General features: G+C 46.0%; 1 protein-coding gene across 8 annotated transcripts in view; it reads right to left on the reverse strand.

Moving 5' to 3' along the window:
• LOC135394281 (transcription factor SOX-5-like) overlaps positions 1–14,016 on the reverse strand; it is a 511,283-nt gene that overhangs the window by 114,312 nt on the left and 382,955 nt on the right. Inside the window, exon 1 of one of the 8 annotated variants that reach the window (XM_064624957.1) lies at positions 13,628–13,771. The exons of the other annotated variants lie outside the window; for them this stretch is intronic. Coding sequence (XP_064481027.1) covers positions 13,628–13,647 — 20 coding nt within the window. The 5' untranslated portion in view covers positions 13,648–13,771. Of the gene's footprint in view, positions 1–13,627; positions 13,772–14,016 lie in introns of those variants that run through there. 8 annotated transcript variants of the gene reach the window in all.

A 14,016-nucleotide genomic window follows, 5' to 3' on the forward strand; every position in this document is an offset into this window, starting at 1 on the left:
TCTATGCTGCTCTCATAGCTTTTTTTATAAAAGCCCTGAAAAGGCTAAAAAACCACCCTGTGTATTTCTTGCGTTCCAACCCACCCCACAAGCTCCGAAAACCGAACTGATCACGTGAACGCTTCGAATGTAAACTTAAAAATCGCGGTGTGCTTTCCTATGGAGCACGAAGCTCTCCAGCGGACACAGATGAAGCGCATCCGATACAGGAACCGAGACGACAGGGATGCTTAACGAATTGCTACACGCAAATGTTCATCAATCTCTGAGCGCGCGACATTGACAGGAGTGAAGGGCATTGAGGGGAGAATGAAGTCCGCATCGGAAGTCGAATAGAGCACCCTGGGCGTCCATAATCTCTTCCCCAGACATATTTATTCGGCGGGGTTTTGTTCCGCGACACACAGCAGCAAAGCAACAGTTCTTCCCCCCGATATATCAGTCGCAAAGACAAAAAGGGCGCCCAGTCGTCTCCCACAAAGGATCAGAGAGAGAGAGACAGAAAAATCTTCTCGTCCGGCGCCTCCCCACGGGAGTCGATGGATATACTACGTGCCGCACACAGATCAATAACGAGGAGAAAGAAACTGCCCGCCGTGAGTTTGCCAACACAGCTTTTCATGCAACTTCATTTGTAAGAGAAAAGTAGCAGTGTTAGCCACCAGCTCGGCTCAGGTTTAGTGAGCCGTGTGAGTGAGCTAGGTGGCTCAGTGGTTAGCGTGCCGGCCATGTCACGTCGAGTCTGGGAAGTACCTGGGTTCGAATCCAGGTTCCGGCTGTGCTGTCTGGGGCTTTTTCTTAGACGCTGTCAGACATATGTCAGCACAGTTGCCTTAGAAGTCGGCCCAGTGAGGCCGAGAACGGCTAGCCCTTTCACCAGCAGCACCATCACCACGGGGTTGCCAATATAAAGTACGATACTTGGTCCCAAACTCACTTTTTATTTATTTTATCTTCATTACAAACGTCACATTTTAATGAAAAAATGGCTAGGAAGCAAGCGAGCTGGTGAAGATGATGCATAATGTAATAACCCCGAGACTAGGGAACACGAAGGGACAGACACAACACGAAGTCTCTTGAGACTCCGTGTTGTGTCTTTCCCTTCGTGTTCCCTAGTCTCGGGGTTTTTACATTATGCGTCACATTTTATTTTCGCGAACCTTCCTGTAATATACTGTAATGTTTTCGTAGGTCACCTCCGGACTGGTAGAGGCTTACCAGGTGTGACAGACTGCCTATACTTCCATTTCCATGAGGCTCCCATATATGCTTCTTTCCCATCCAAGATTACTTTCGCTCCGCCACTTCTGAGTCACTGTTGAGTCTCCTCCGACTCAATATGTATTATATTCCACATCTCCTGCTCAAATTGGGCACCTCGCGGGCCGTGGTGGGGGATCGGTTGCATATCCTATAATGCGACGATTACGCTGCGAAATCAGTCACTGCGTCTTGAAAAGCGACCTCGGTCGACCGTTCACGACCAAAGGTATTGAGACGCTCATTAGACCAGAAACAGGTTCGAGCTTTGCATGTGAAGAAAGCCCTGGTTCGACGCGCAGATGGACTTGCTGACGGGATTAGCAAATTGTCTCGCGACATGGCCCCATTTCTGAAACATTCCTAGCCCTATCTGTATTGAGTATGCGTGCGCAGTTCAGCATGGAAGTAGCTCCATTACCACCACGCAATACAATGGTTCTTATACAATATTTTTTATCGTATGGAAACACACAGAACCCTGCAAAGTTTTCGCAAAGCTGAGCGACCAGAAGTAGATACTGAATACAAGGAGTATGCAGGTCCCGCATGCTGAATTGCTGACGGTCAATTGTTTGCAAAAATCTGAATTGTTTTGTAGCTTGTGATCGGTCGCTCGGCACACAGCCTTGAGTGTTATGGAGCAGATGGACTGACACTTGTTGAGCTACCAACTCTCGTTTTTTTACACATCCATCCATCCATTCATCCACCCAGTCGCATGCTTAACTTCGCACGTTAGTGGACCACAGAAATTAAAGCAGAGTCTTGGTTACAAAACGCTGTCGAGTACGACTAAGATCCCCACTTTTTTCTTTATCACATCACCATCACCATCACGACTAAGATCTGAAATGGGCATCAAGCTTCGTGTTCATGTTCGAAAGCACGTTCACGTGAACAAATACATATTCCGTTGACGGCGATAAACAAGCATAAATTGCCAGTGGACTGATGGCGAACTTAGCTGACCCCCTGGTCTGTTAGGGGAACGTCTCAAAACGAGAGCCGCCGATATTTCGAACAAAGACTTGTTCTGCACAGTACTGCATGAAGAAGAACGGTCTCTGTTCGAAATATTGGCGGCTCTTGTCCTGAGGCTTTTCCCTTAGCATTTCCTCACCGGTTGGCCGGATTTTCTACCGTTCTACCTCCTCCTGTAAACAACGTGAATTGGCCGAGGCAGACCAAAATTAGGGACGACAGAGACACGTAAGCCTCAAATGCCCAGAAATGAAGATCTGTACTGGCAAACGGGCATGACTCTCTGAAGAGTCAGACTAAGTGATGTCTTGCAACTTAACCAGATTCTTCTGTAGGAACCCTAATAAAGATTGGCCACGCTTGTTTGTATGTCAGTGAGAAATGAGCCCTTTAGGACCTCCGGGACGGCAAGGCCTCGACGCTGTCCCTCCAAAGTTTTGGTTCACGTGCTTCGAAAGGGCTACCAGAGAGCATCCCTGGGGAGGTTCTCTGACCCCCGAAATTTTACCCGGGAGGAGCATCCATTTCCTGTTACCCTCCGGCGTCTCCCCGATGGAAAAATATAAAGAAAGGAAAGGTTAGTTCTTTTCGAACGCGAGGCGAGACGTTTTTCCATGCTAAGAGGAAAGGGTGGTGAGGCCCCGCGACAGGACACCCTAAACTTAGCCACCTACCAGGCACGCCCTGGAGAGCTGCTCCCCCTCTCGGAGTCGAAGCAAGACTCAAATTTTCGCGATATGAGAAAAAGCTGCAGCGACACAAACCTGAGGTACAAGTTGACATTTTTATCTTTGGCTGCTAAGGCGAAATAGGTAGGCGCGCACGTGGGAGTGGGAGAAGATATTCGCGCATCGGGTTCCTCGATACCGCTACTTCGACTGCAATCATTTTCAGGTGTCCGAGAAATAGAAGACCAGCCCTTCGTAGTGGCACCAATTTCGATTCCCTTGAGTGCTTTTCCATTGAAGTATAGACGGGTACGACATATATTTGCCGTATGTAGCGTTTGAGGCCCTAATGTGTGTCGTGTTATCACCACGCGTGACTTTAACCGACTGCATATGCGTGAGAAAGCGTGCGGGCTTTTGACTACATAGCACCGGTTAGGAAGTGACAATGCTAGGTTGTCGTTGCATCCACGTAATAGTACAACCATTTGAAAGCGTGCCTTCTGCGAGGAAGAATAAATATTGCATGCCAAATACGGCGGAGAATGACCCACCACATCATCATGCCATTTATGTGTGCATGTGTGTGTATGCCAAATGCTGAGATTTCAGAGGTGGCTAAAGAATATTCTGATGCGCAAAATCAACCCACGGATCGACCACTCATGCCAACTCACCAACACGCATCGGCCATGACCATGACCATTCACCGACCACTCATGGGCGACCTCACCGTCACTCCTGGTTATAGCTGCCTTGCCACATAAAAGCCACGCATTGTGGCTACCCTGCACCCGCAAGCGCTCAATGACGTGTCCCTCTAGATTAAATCGAGCCATTGCATTCGTCCACGAGGCAATCAAACACCGTGCGTATGAGCTTTCTTTCCCGCTTTCGACCGCCAACCCTATAACGCTCCGCAAAAGTATCTTCAAACCCATTAGCACAGTCTGAAAGACGCGCCCTAACTTTCCATCACAATTAATCCTTTCAGCCCGTTCTAAATCTGAGGAGCACCCCGCCTACGTTAAGGTAGGACATCAACGTCGAGCGCGAAACAATGAAGCGTACAAGCGACCGACAACCCTCCCGCTCTAGACTCACTCAGTATATACGCACTCCCGAGTTTCGCGAACGCGAGGTGCGCCGTGGAGGAAGTCCGAACAATTTTTATGGAGCATCGAAACATCCACACCGGGGGAGTTGGGAGGGAGAGGAGGTTCCCCTCCCGGCGGAAAAAAAGATGTCTCCCCTGGTCGCTCGCGATGACTTAATTCCCCACAGTGCCATTCAAGTGCATCGACTCAGCTGGCATAATTGGGTACCAAAACATGCCACGCTAAAGGAGAGCGCGGGGATGCTGGAGGATGAAAGGGAAGGACGCCGCCGCCGCCGCGGTCGTCCGACAATTACGCCGACATCGTTGTCATGTGGTGAAGCTCTCAGACAGGTCTCGTACTTATTTTATATATGATATTACTAGATCACGTCGAGGTACATGCAGAATACTTTACTTACGACCGAATGATCCCAGGGTTTTTTCGACTTTAGCTCTTTCCAGTGGGACGGTGCCATCATCGTGGGTTTTTAAAGGACGTATAGGAACATTGAACTGGAAGCTGCAGACACGGTATAGCACAGTGATACATTGGGGGAAGAGATCATCAATGGCATAGTGGAACGCGCATAATTGCTGCTATCGCGCTCTAGCTGAACTTCGAAAGAGGGACGCGGACAATCTATTTATGTAGACTGAGTTGGCAGTTCGCTATGGCGCTTGAAATAGTTAGTTAGTTAATAAATTAGTAAAATAAAGTAAACCTTGAAGCTTTCAGCAGCAAAGTTGACCTCGAATATTTGTTGAAATCTTATAACCACAAAGTGTGTAGCCTTTGTTAATGCTGAGCTTTCTCAAGATGAAAGTCGCAAGCAAGCAAGCAACGAAGTGCTACGGCTCCTTATTTGACTCCTCCCGTTCGCTATATTACTTGTGAATGGCGCAGCAAGGAATGGCGGGGGAGTCGGAAAATAGGGCAAGCTTACTTAGGAATAGAGATGTTGCGTGTAGCGGCATTACTTGACGTCATCGCTGTTGTTCAGCTGCGCTCGCCGCCTTTTCACGGTGTATGTATTTCGAACTGTTAGCAGGAGATGCATTTCCCTTGGTCTTTGTTAGTAAGTTGCAGCTTTCATTGATTTTAAAACCAAATGAAACAATTAATCTGATCAAACGGTCCTTTCTTTGCGCCTTTACACCCATTTCACATGAAAGCTGTCGTAGTGTAGTTTTGGGGACTTAGTAGGTGACGAAATTACAAGAAAGACACCGTCTTTGCCGCTTTGGTTGGTCAACTGTACAAAAAAAATCGACAAGCTCAAATTAATCTGCAAGTATACCGTTCAACAATTTGCGGCAAGAGGTGCAATTAAGCAGCGTACCGCAAGGGGGCAAGCTACCTATATTTTGTAGCGCTACTTACTTACTTTTAAGGCTTTTGCATTTCGTCTCCACATTTCAGTGAAGTATACAGAGCAGTGCAGCTCTACCAGCGGCCTGTAGTGTAACAAACTGTAGGCAAAATGGTCGGCTCACAGAAGCTAAATCCAAACACACCTTTGACTGCAACGACGTCCGAAGCGACATCATTTACCAACAGATGTTGTTGACAAACGCGTTTTGCAGTAGCAAGGGTCTGCACTTGTATCTTGTGAAACAGAACACCAACTTACCTGCAAGAGGAAAAAGGACAAGGTTAGATGCAAGCTCAACGTCATTATTCAAACGCTAGTATGAAGAAAGTAGGGCAATAGACTTAACAACAGATACGCATAATTGCGAACCATATTTCCTATGACGTCTATCACAGGGGCGCGGATACAAAGGGGCACGGCTGCAACCAATAAATCACTTCCTATACTTACGCCGAGTTCATACATGCAGCAACTCAATCACGGTTACTTAGTATATCATTCCTTCAATCGCTAATGTTACGCGTACCACTTTTCCAATATTTGTTTCGGTTATGAAGCTATCAGCTACTTGATGGCAATAATTTCGGGGAAATTACAAAGGAATTCACTACTCATCAAATACATCGATTAAATTATTTATCATTAATAGTCCGTATAGGACTCATCCAAATGCAAAAAGTAAAACACCATAAGCTATGACACCAACACAAAAGGTAGACATACCGTAAGCCAAATCATTTTAATACGTAACTGATTTGATTTTAATCATCATTTTAATAAGTAACATTTTTTACGCCAGCGCTCAGGTTCTCGTTGCCGTACACGAGACGTGAACGATCTTGCACTAAGCAACGCAAGGCCTGCCAAATGCCCACCACCATCATGACCATGTCACCAAGTCCCAAGGCTCCCGCCCAAGCTGCTTTGAACACTGTATGTGCCAACTAAATGTGCCCTCCATAAAGGCGTTCCATTCCGTGTCATTCAATCTGTCCTCAAAAAGGGCTCACCACAGCTATACGACAAGATGCTCCGTCGGCCAGTGACATGTGGCAATGAATTCAAAAAGGGCGTTAGAAAGAAGAAAAAAATGTCGTCTCAAAGAGTACGGTAGAGCCCAATTAGCATATGGACTCCTATAAGCCACCACAAGAAAAGGACACATTTCTCGCATGCATGGTGTGACACGAATGATGCATCGTCTACCTTCCTCTGAGGTTATCCATATGGAACGCGTGCCTATCTAACGCGGACCAGAAAGAAAAATGGAAGCGTAGATTTTGAGATAAATTCCGCGTCTCAGAAATGTCCAGACGCAGGAGGGCATAAATCAAAGCAAAAGAAGCGACACGAATAACGGCTAAAGTTTGCCAAAGTTCCTGGAATCTGCACGTCGAGTATGCGCGACCCACCATATACATTTTCGAGTCGCTTCCTCCGCCTCAATTCTTCGGGGGGTCTCCTGTAAAATACCATCGTTCGCCCTGTTGAAGAAGTTCGTGTCCTTCGCGGGATCTTTTTGCAGGTCGTGCAGATGACGGTATTCGGTTACTCTATTGTACTCGAAAAATGTTGGGCACTGAAGATGTATGCTAAGAGTTTTCCCTGCAAATTACTCCAAGTGGGGGGGCTGACATTATGTGCTGAGCGATTTGAAGAAAGGGAACTACACTACACAGGTACACCGTATTCTGGTCGGGATGTAGTTTATTACTCAGGTAGATACTACAAGGTAGACATAACTACGTTAAGACACTCACAATCGAATAAACCTTGGGAAACCAGTAAACATGCTCGACCACGCGACCACTCCTCAGAGAAATTTAACGGGTACACTAGCGGCGCAAGAACTCTACTTCACCTAGCACCATCAACTGCGCCTCTAAGTGCAGCACAATATACTTGTGCAACGATCACGCAAGAGAGAACATCACACGTGTGCTGAGACTGGGCGACGGGCCTGCACCTGTTGCCCACGGCTTCTCAGATTGCATATTTCTTCTTGTTAGTAGTAATGTGTACTATTTTCAAAACTTCAGCCACATGTATGTGTCTTGCGCCGCAGGTCTTGAGAACGTCGACCATTTGAAGGCAGGCGCAGAGAAGGCGTCAAGGTAACGTGTTCAAAGCCTTGTCAGTTTAGCATTGATCAGCCTTGAATGTACTACGAGGGTTGATCCGCAAACGAAGCACCCTTATTATTGCACCAGGACCTTATATTCGGGAGAAACGTGACAAAAATATTTGTCCAAACTGACATCTCTGCGTATAATTAGTATGTAAGCTGTTGTGATGTTTGTCCCTACTAAGACATAGGATCTGCAGGCATCGATAGTGGCAAATCATCACTATGACCCAATTGCTTCCAAGGTTAAATCTAGCCCCACCAACGCCCGGCCCTAAAAGCACTACTAACCTTTCTGGATAACCTGAGACTTCGGTCTTTACACTGTGAGGCTCATCAATCAAATTACCGCAAGCAATTGGGTATAAAGCATCACCTCTAACGATGAAGCACCCCGGCCATCTTAACTTTCGGCCGTCATCATTCCAAAATATGTTATCATATCATATCAATCATATCATCCTGGCTACAGTCATGGCGCTGGCCACAACGTGATTGAGGTCAACAACGACCAGCTGGTCTCGCCATCACCACCACGCATCCCAGTCACCATCACCCAAATAAAGTTTTTGTTGTGTTTGTACGTTATTAAGGTGTATTCACGCATGTATCTTTTTCAGACTGCAAACTGATAGTTAGAGTTTATAGGAGCATTAATTTACAAAATCGTATTTCGCACCAATTACGTATACCAAGGTGATTTCCATTCTCCCATCGCTAAAAAAAAAAAAAAAAAGTGATCGTAAAGGCGAGATACACTGTGTTTGAGCGCGGCACAGCAATGACTATGGTCGCGTTTAAGCTATAAGAACGACAGCTCAAGTGCCGCATGCGGCAACTTCTCGTAATTGCTCACAGCATCTACCCGTAGAGATAACACTCGTAAAACGTAAAGCGCGCAACATGGAATGTCACGTAGCACGTTCCTTTAAATATTTAGTCTTTCACGCGGTAAACATTGAGGCGAAGATATGTGGCTGCATGCCCCCTTCTTTGGCGAATGTGTAGTGAATTATCATACGAACAATGGATGTGCAATGATAAGTAAGGAGACTGATATCTCTAAGTCGCATCGTTGAACTTCACTGGGTAAAACAGGATTGTAAAACTGGGGGGAAACTGGGTAAAACAGTGATCGTCCACCCTGTGAAACGTACTTTTCTAAATCCCGGCTAAAAATGTAATTCGCTATATGCAACCTCAACTTTAAAACGTAAATGTTCAGTGTGAAACGCCCTGTAAAACGTATATATAATATATATATATATATATATATATATATAGGGTACAGCACAGAATAGCGAACGCGGCAAGCGGGCAAGGTGTTCCACATGAACACATATTCTTCTCCACTCTGCATGCCATATGGGTCTGATGCACTTAGGGAAGGTACATGCCGCAGATGTGATCTGAAGTGGGGACACCTAAGCGCACAGGATACTATAGTATTTTCGATCAACCTACAGTGCTCCTAAGTGAATGCGTCAACGTGTCCACTTTCCTCTTCACACCGCCGGAGAAGGCAGACTGTCGAAAAAAAGAACTCACAGCATGTATTGAAACTTGTTTGCAAATTTGGAACTCCATCGGGCATTTATAACACTCACATGTACAGTGTGTGCAACAAATCCTAGCTCACAGCTGCATATAACGTCTGATGTGCTATTAACTCTTGCCAGCAACGTTTCCTGCGATGGCTGATCTCAAGTTCTAATAATATTATATTGAGGCAACGGCCTCAGTTTTCGAAATTTGTTTTTTAAATTATTTGATTGTCTCCAACTAGACTATCGTCATCCGCCATTTACGATAATTGTCTTGCGGAGCTGATGAATAGCAGTCTATACGCTTTGCCGCCTCAAAATTCCAACGTACTCCGACCGTGAGGTGACATATACGACTGAAGTGAAACAGTCTGTCGCACGATTTCTCAAAGACAACAAGACGATGCAGCCATCTGGTGGTGGTGTGCACTCAGCGAGAGAAACAGAGCCGAGAGAGCTCTTATCCGTTAACGGGAGCCTTCACATTTACAACCGAATCGAAGGACGAGTGGGAGCAGCAGCCAGCTGTGGCCGCACGGATCGGATTTGCCTGGCGCCGTTGCTCTTGTTTTACGATCGGGGGCCCATGCGCCTCGCACCCAACAAAGGATGCCATTGATGGTCGACAAGCTTTAAACAAAAGCGCATGTCTCCTCCGGCCACCACACACACCACTCTGGAAGCCCTTCGTGGAACCCATCGACGGACGGCTTCTGCTCACTGCACCACCTTTTCCGGCAATACCCCGTTTTAGCCACAGAGCTTGTCGGCTATGCCTCGTTCAACGGGCACTGACGAAGAAAAGAGGAGGAAGAACAACAGAGAGGAAAACTCTTGTAGCCCAAATCTCGTTTCTGAGGCAGCTTAATTAACTGCAAAATCAATTCTAGAACATCGGAAGAAGCGGTAGTACTTTCTTTTTTGTCCGCAACAAAAATTATTCGGTGTAAACGCCCGACAGGAACATAACCCCGGCTTAGAACGGCTCACTACGACTTCATCGTTTAATTACGGGTAAATAACTATAGCCTCAAACACGATATAAAATATTCACCGTAAAGTGAACTGTAAATCACTGAATAACGCAGTGACTGGGAAGAAAGTGCAAGGTTACCTAACTTCGGGTGGGATAACAAAACGGAGTTCGTTTCTAGAATAGAATACAGCTCTATGGAAGTTCAGTGATTGATGAAAATACGAAACCTCTAAACACATATTACCCAAGCACGTGATCTGCGAAGGTTATCGAATGAAATGAAAAATACTAAAAATATATAACCACACGAGAAAGAGTGTGGTAGCAAAAAGAAAAATAAGAGAGAGAGAGAGAGAGAGAGAGAGGAAGAAAAGAGGGGGTGTCGAGTACTCAGTATAAATGTACTGCTCTTTATTATGTTAATTGTGTATCCCTGAACGGCGTCTATAAAAAACCGGAACATTGTTAAAGGAGAGATGCGACAAAAACGAAAGACAGAGAAAATGAAAAAAAAAAATGGCTAGGAAGCAAGCGAGCTGGTGAAGATGATGCATAATGTAAAAACCCCGAGACTTTGGGACTTCGTGTTTGTGTCTGTCCCTTCGTGTTCCCTGGTCTCGGGGTTTTTATATGCAACAACAGAGAATCATTTATAGCAGGCAAACAGACAAGGGCGAACGACTTCGTGTTCGAAGCTGTCCGTGGCTGAACCCTTTTTCGAAAGAAAGAAAATTCCGCGACAGCGGCAGCAACCCCCCCCCCCCGCAAATACATTTATTCCTCCACCTCATCCTAGCCGAGTGGAAGAGAGAAAATGACTAACGGTCTTGCCATTTGTGCCTTATTTCGCAGAATTGCAATGTCCCCAGAACCCAGAAGTCCTGGCTTGGTGTCTTGGACCGCCATTGTTGCAACAGACGGCCATCATATGGGGCTCCAGTTGCAGTTTATCAGCAAGAGCTTTTTGTCTGTCCGTGTGCTGCATATCCTGTGCATGAGGGACAGTGTCGCATTTCGCTATAGCAGGCTTTGTGCTTTTCTTTATCAGTTAGTCGACTCGGCAAGGCGTTCCCTTATCAAAGGGAGTCTGTTTTTCCTTTTTTTTTCTTCTTCCTCGAATGCACGACACTTGGAAATGTTGCATGCACCTACAAACGACACTGGTGTGACGTGCACTTTCAGACAGACACGCATAAGCATAACATTGTAGCCTATTGTAGCATGCATAAGCGCAACATAAAAAGTGAATCGAGAAAACGGGAAGTACAAGAAATGCGAGGGCCTCGCTCATGACTGAATCTGCGTAACATAAGACGACGGTCAACCAGTTCCCGTCATACTCACCCACGTATTAGTTTATTATTTGAGGTGGGACAATTGTACTTTTCCGAATGCGTAGAATCTTGCCTCAGGATGTCAATAAACCCCTTATATCGGAAGCCACCTTGCTGTAAATCCTCGTACGTAGTTGTGACAACGTTTTTTTTTTTTTTTTCTTCTTCCAACGCCTGGACCTTCAGACGCCTCAAAAGTTCCTCGAACGAGAATCATTTTTGCTGCTGATCGAAACAACGACAGCAAGAATTCTATCCGTGCACGGGAATCATCAGAACGGTCATAGAATTCAAATAACTCATGAAAACCTTAGGGTGTTGCAGACATATGTGCGTGTATCGTCCATGTTTGCAGCATGCGTCGGCTAATTCTCTATGTAATACACAAGGTAGACGTTTCACCGTGCTGATACTGTTAAAAATAATATTGTGGACAAGCTATTTACGGCTTAAGATAAAAATCATGAGATGCATCCACATTACCACTGTGTTCACACCCACATTACCATTGTTCCGGGGACTTTTCCTACAACATCGACAGACGTTTCGCTACGCGCGGAGAGAAGCCACGTATTAATCAAATACCGAACTCGTGTCCCATCCAGTTATCCGACTCATCATGACGCTGCTGCCCATAGTGCCACAGGAATTGCGCCGACGGGTTGTTTGTGCGTGGTTTGCGTGTTGGTGTAGGCATGGAGCATGCAGATGGCGAGGGTGCGATAAGCCTAGGGCAATTAGGGTTAGGCCCACCCACATGAGAGTTTCACGAACCTCGGGCGCCACACACAGTGATATTATTCGACGTCGAGTAGTTCTTTTTGCAATTTTAAGGACAAATACCAGGATACTATTCTTTTTTTTATTCATTTACGCCTAATTTCAATCAATCCTGTTCGACAAGAATGAATTCCGGAAGGCAGCACGTTCCAATATAGTTTTTTTTTCCTAGTTTGAGTTTTCTTTTTTTTTTCTCTGAAATAAGTTATTTTATCGACTATGCTCTACGATATGTCGTTTTGGGCGTGTCCAATCATTTCGGACTCATCAACTGGCTTATACACATACTAACACATACACATTCATGACATATGACATATACACAGACACATACACGTACATGACACATACTAAATCCGCCTTCGTTCATATCATTCTTCCAACCATATACGGTACGGTGCACATCAATGCATTTACATATTGAAGACACCTCGCTAATAGTCACTATAACTTCGTTTTCCACTCATTGGAGCAACTATAGGAGCAGAGACAAAAAGACACTCTATATGCGACTTCAGGAGGTCTACATGTCTCCGCATGTGCCAATTTTATTCACCTGCACGCTCCCTCGGCGATACACTTTCCAGGTGGCAAGGCTACCACGTCCAGTCGCCTGTTTCTTTACAAATTCGCCAATGAAAAAAAAAAAAAGAATAGAAAAAATTATGTACAGACATATCTGAAATCTACATTCTGACTCCAGAAAGTGGGAGCAGAAGCTGCAGAACATTTCTGAACTGCTTCTATAAGTAATATATAGCCTTCTGAAGTCTCAGTGTGACTCGCGGCCACTGTCCTAAGGGCAGACTTGAGGGCCTAAGGGCGCATTGAGGCAATGCATATGTGAAATGTATTACGGTAAACCGCGTGTATGACACACCCGTGTGACACAAACCTTACCGCGACAGCGACGATACACCGTATTGACCGTTAAATATATTAAATATAACCAACATACGCGCTTAATGTCACCACTGAACTCAGAACGAAGATATTTCGGTTATTAGAAATGCGGCGTACAAAAGTTATACCCGCGTTGGTGAACGACATATACGCAGAGGGATAACGAATTGTAACATCGTGAATTATTGGACATAAACGATACCGGCTCTGATGGCCCTGGTGGACGCGGGTCGTCGGCTGTTTGGATGTCTTTCCGGGCTTCTCTTCAGACGATTATCGGTACCGCTACCCACGAAGCCAGCCCAGGACGTAAGCCCCGCAGCACACCGACACACACACACTCCGCTCGGTACCGTGACGATATAAGCACCAGCACCGGACAGGACAATAATTTGAAGACGGAGCACGAAGGTCCCATATTGAGCTTCATGGAGACATTGGCGCATTCAGAAAACGCTGCGCCTCCAACCTCACAATAATGAAAGAAATAATGGTACACTCGAATATGAGTTATACACAAGCCATGACACCAGCGCGACACGAAGCAAATGGAAAGTAACGGAAGGGCAAAACGTTACCAGAAGAATAGCGTCCTCATTGTTTCACTCGGAGAGAAGGACGAAAGTTTTTGCAGAGAGTTTGTCCTCCCACGAAAGTGGCATCCGCAGCTGTTCCTGGGACTGTTCACAGTCAGTGGGAAAGGAAAGAACGGAGAAATGACATTGTCCAGACGACAGACGGCCGCTTTTTGCCTGCCTCTATTTTTCTCCGGCGGCGGCGGCGGCTTGTTTCAAATTTCAGCCCCTCCTCGACTGTGAATGAAACGGCAAAAGACAAAGTGCGAGAGAAAATGGCGGCAGCAGCGAGAAGCTATCGGCGGAGGATGCCGGGAGGGTGTTGGGTTACGCGGGCTGGAAACAACATGGCAGCATTCCTCGTCTCGCCACTCAAAGACAATCGACGAGAG

Source organism: Ornithodoros turicata, chromosome 5 (assembly GCF_037126465.1).
Source record: "Ornithodoros turicata isolate Travis chromosome 5, ASM3712646v1, whole genome shotgun sequence".
Lineage (NCBI taxonomy): Eukaryota > Metazoa > Arthropoda > Arachnida > Ixodida > Argasidae > Ornithodoros > Ornithodoros turicata.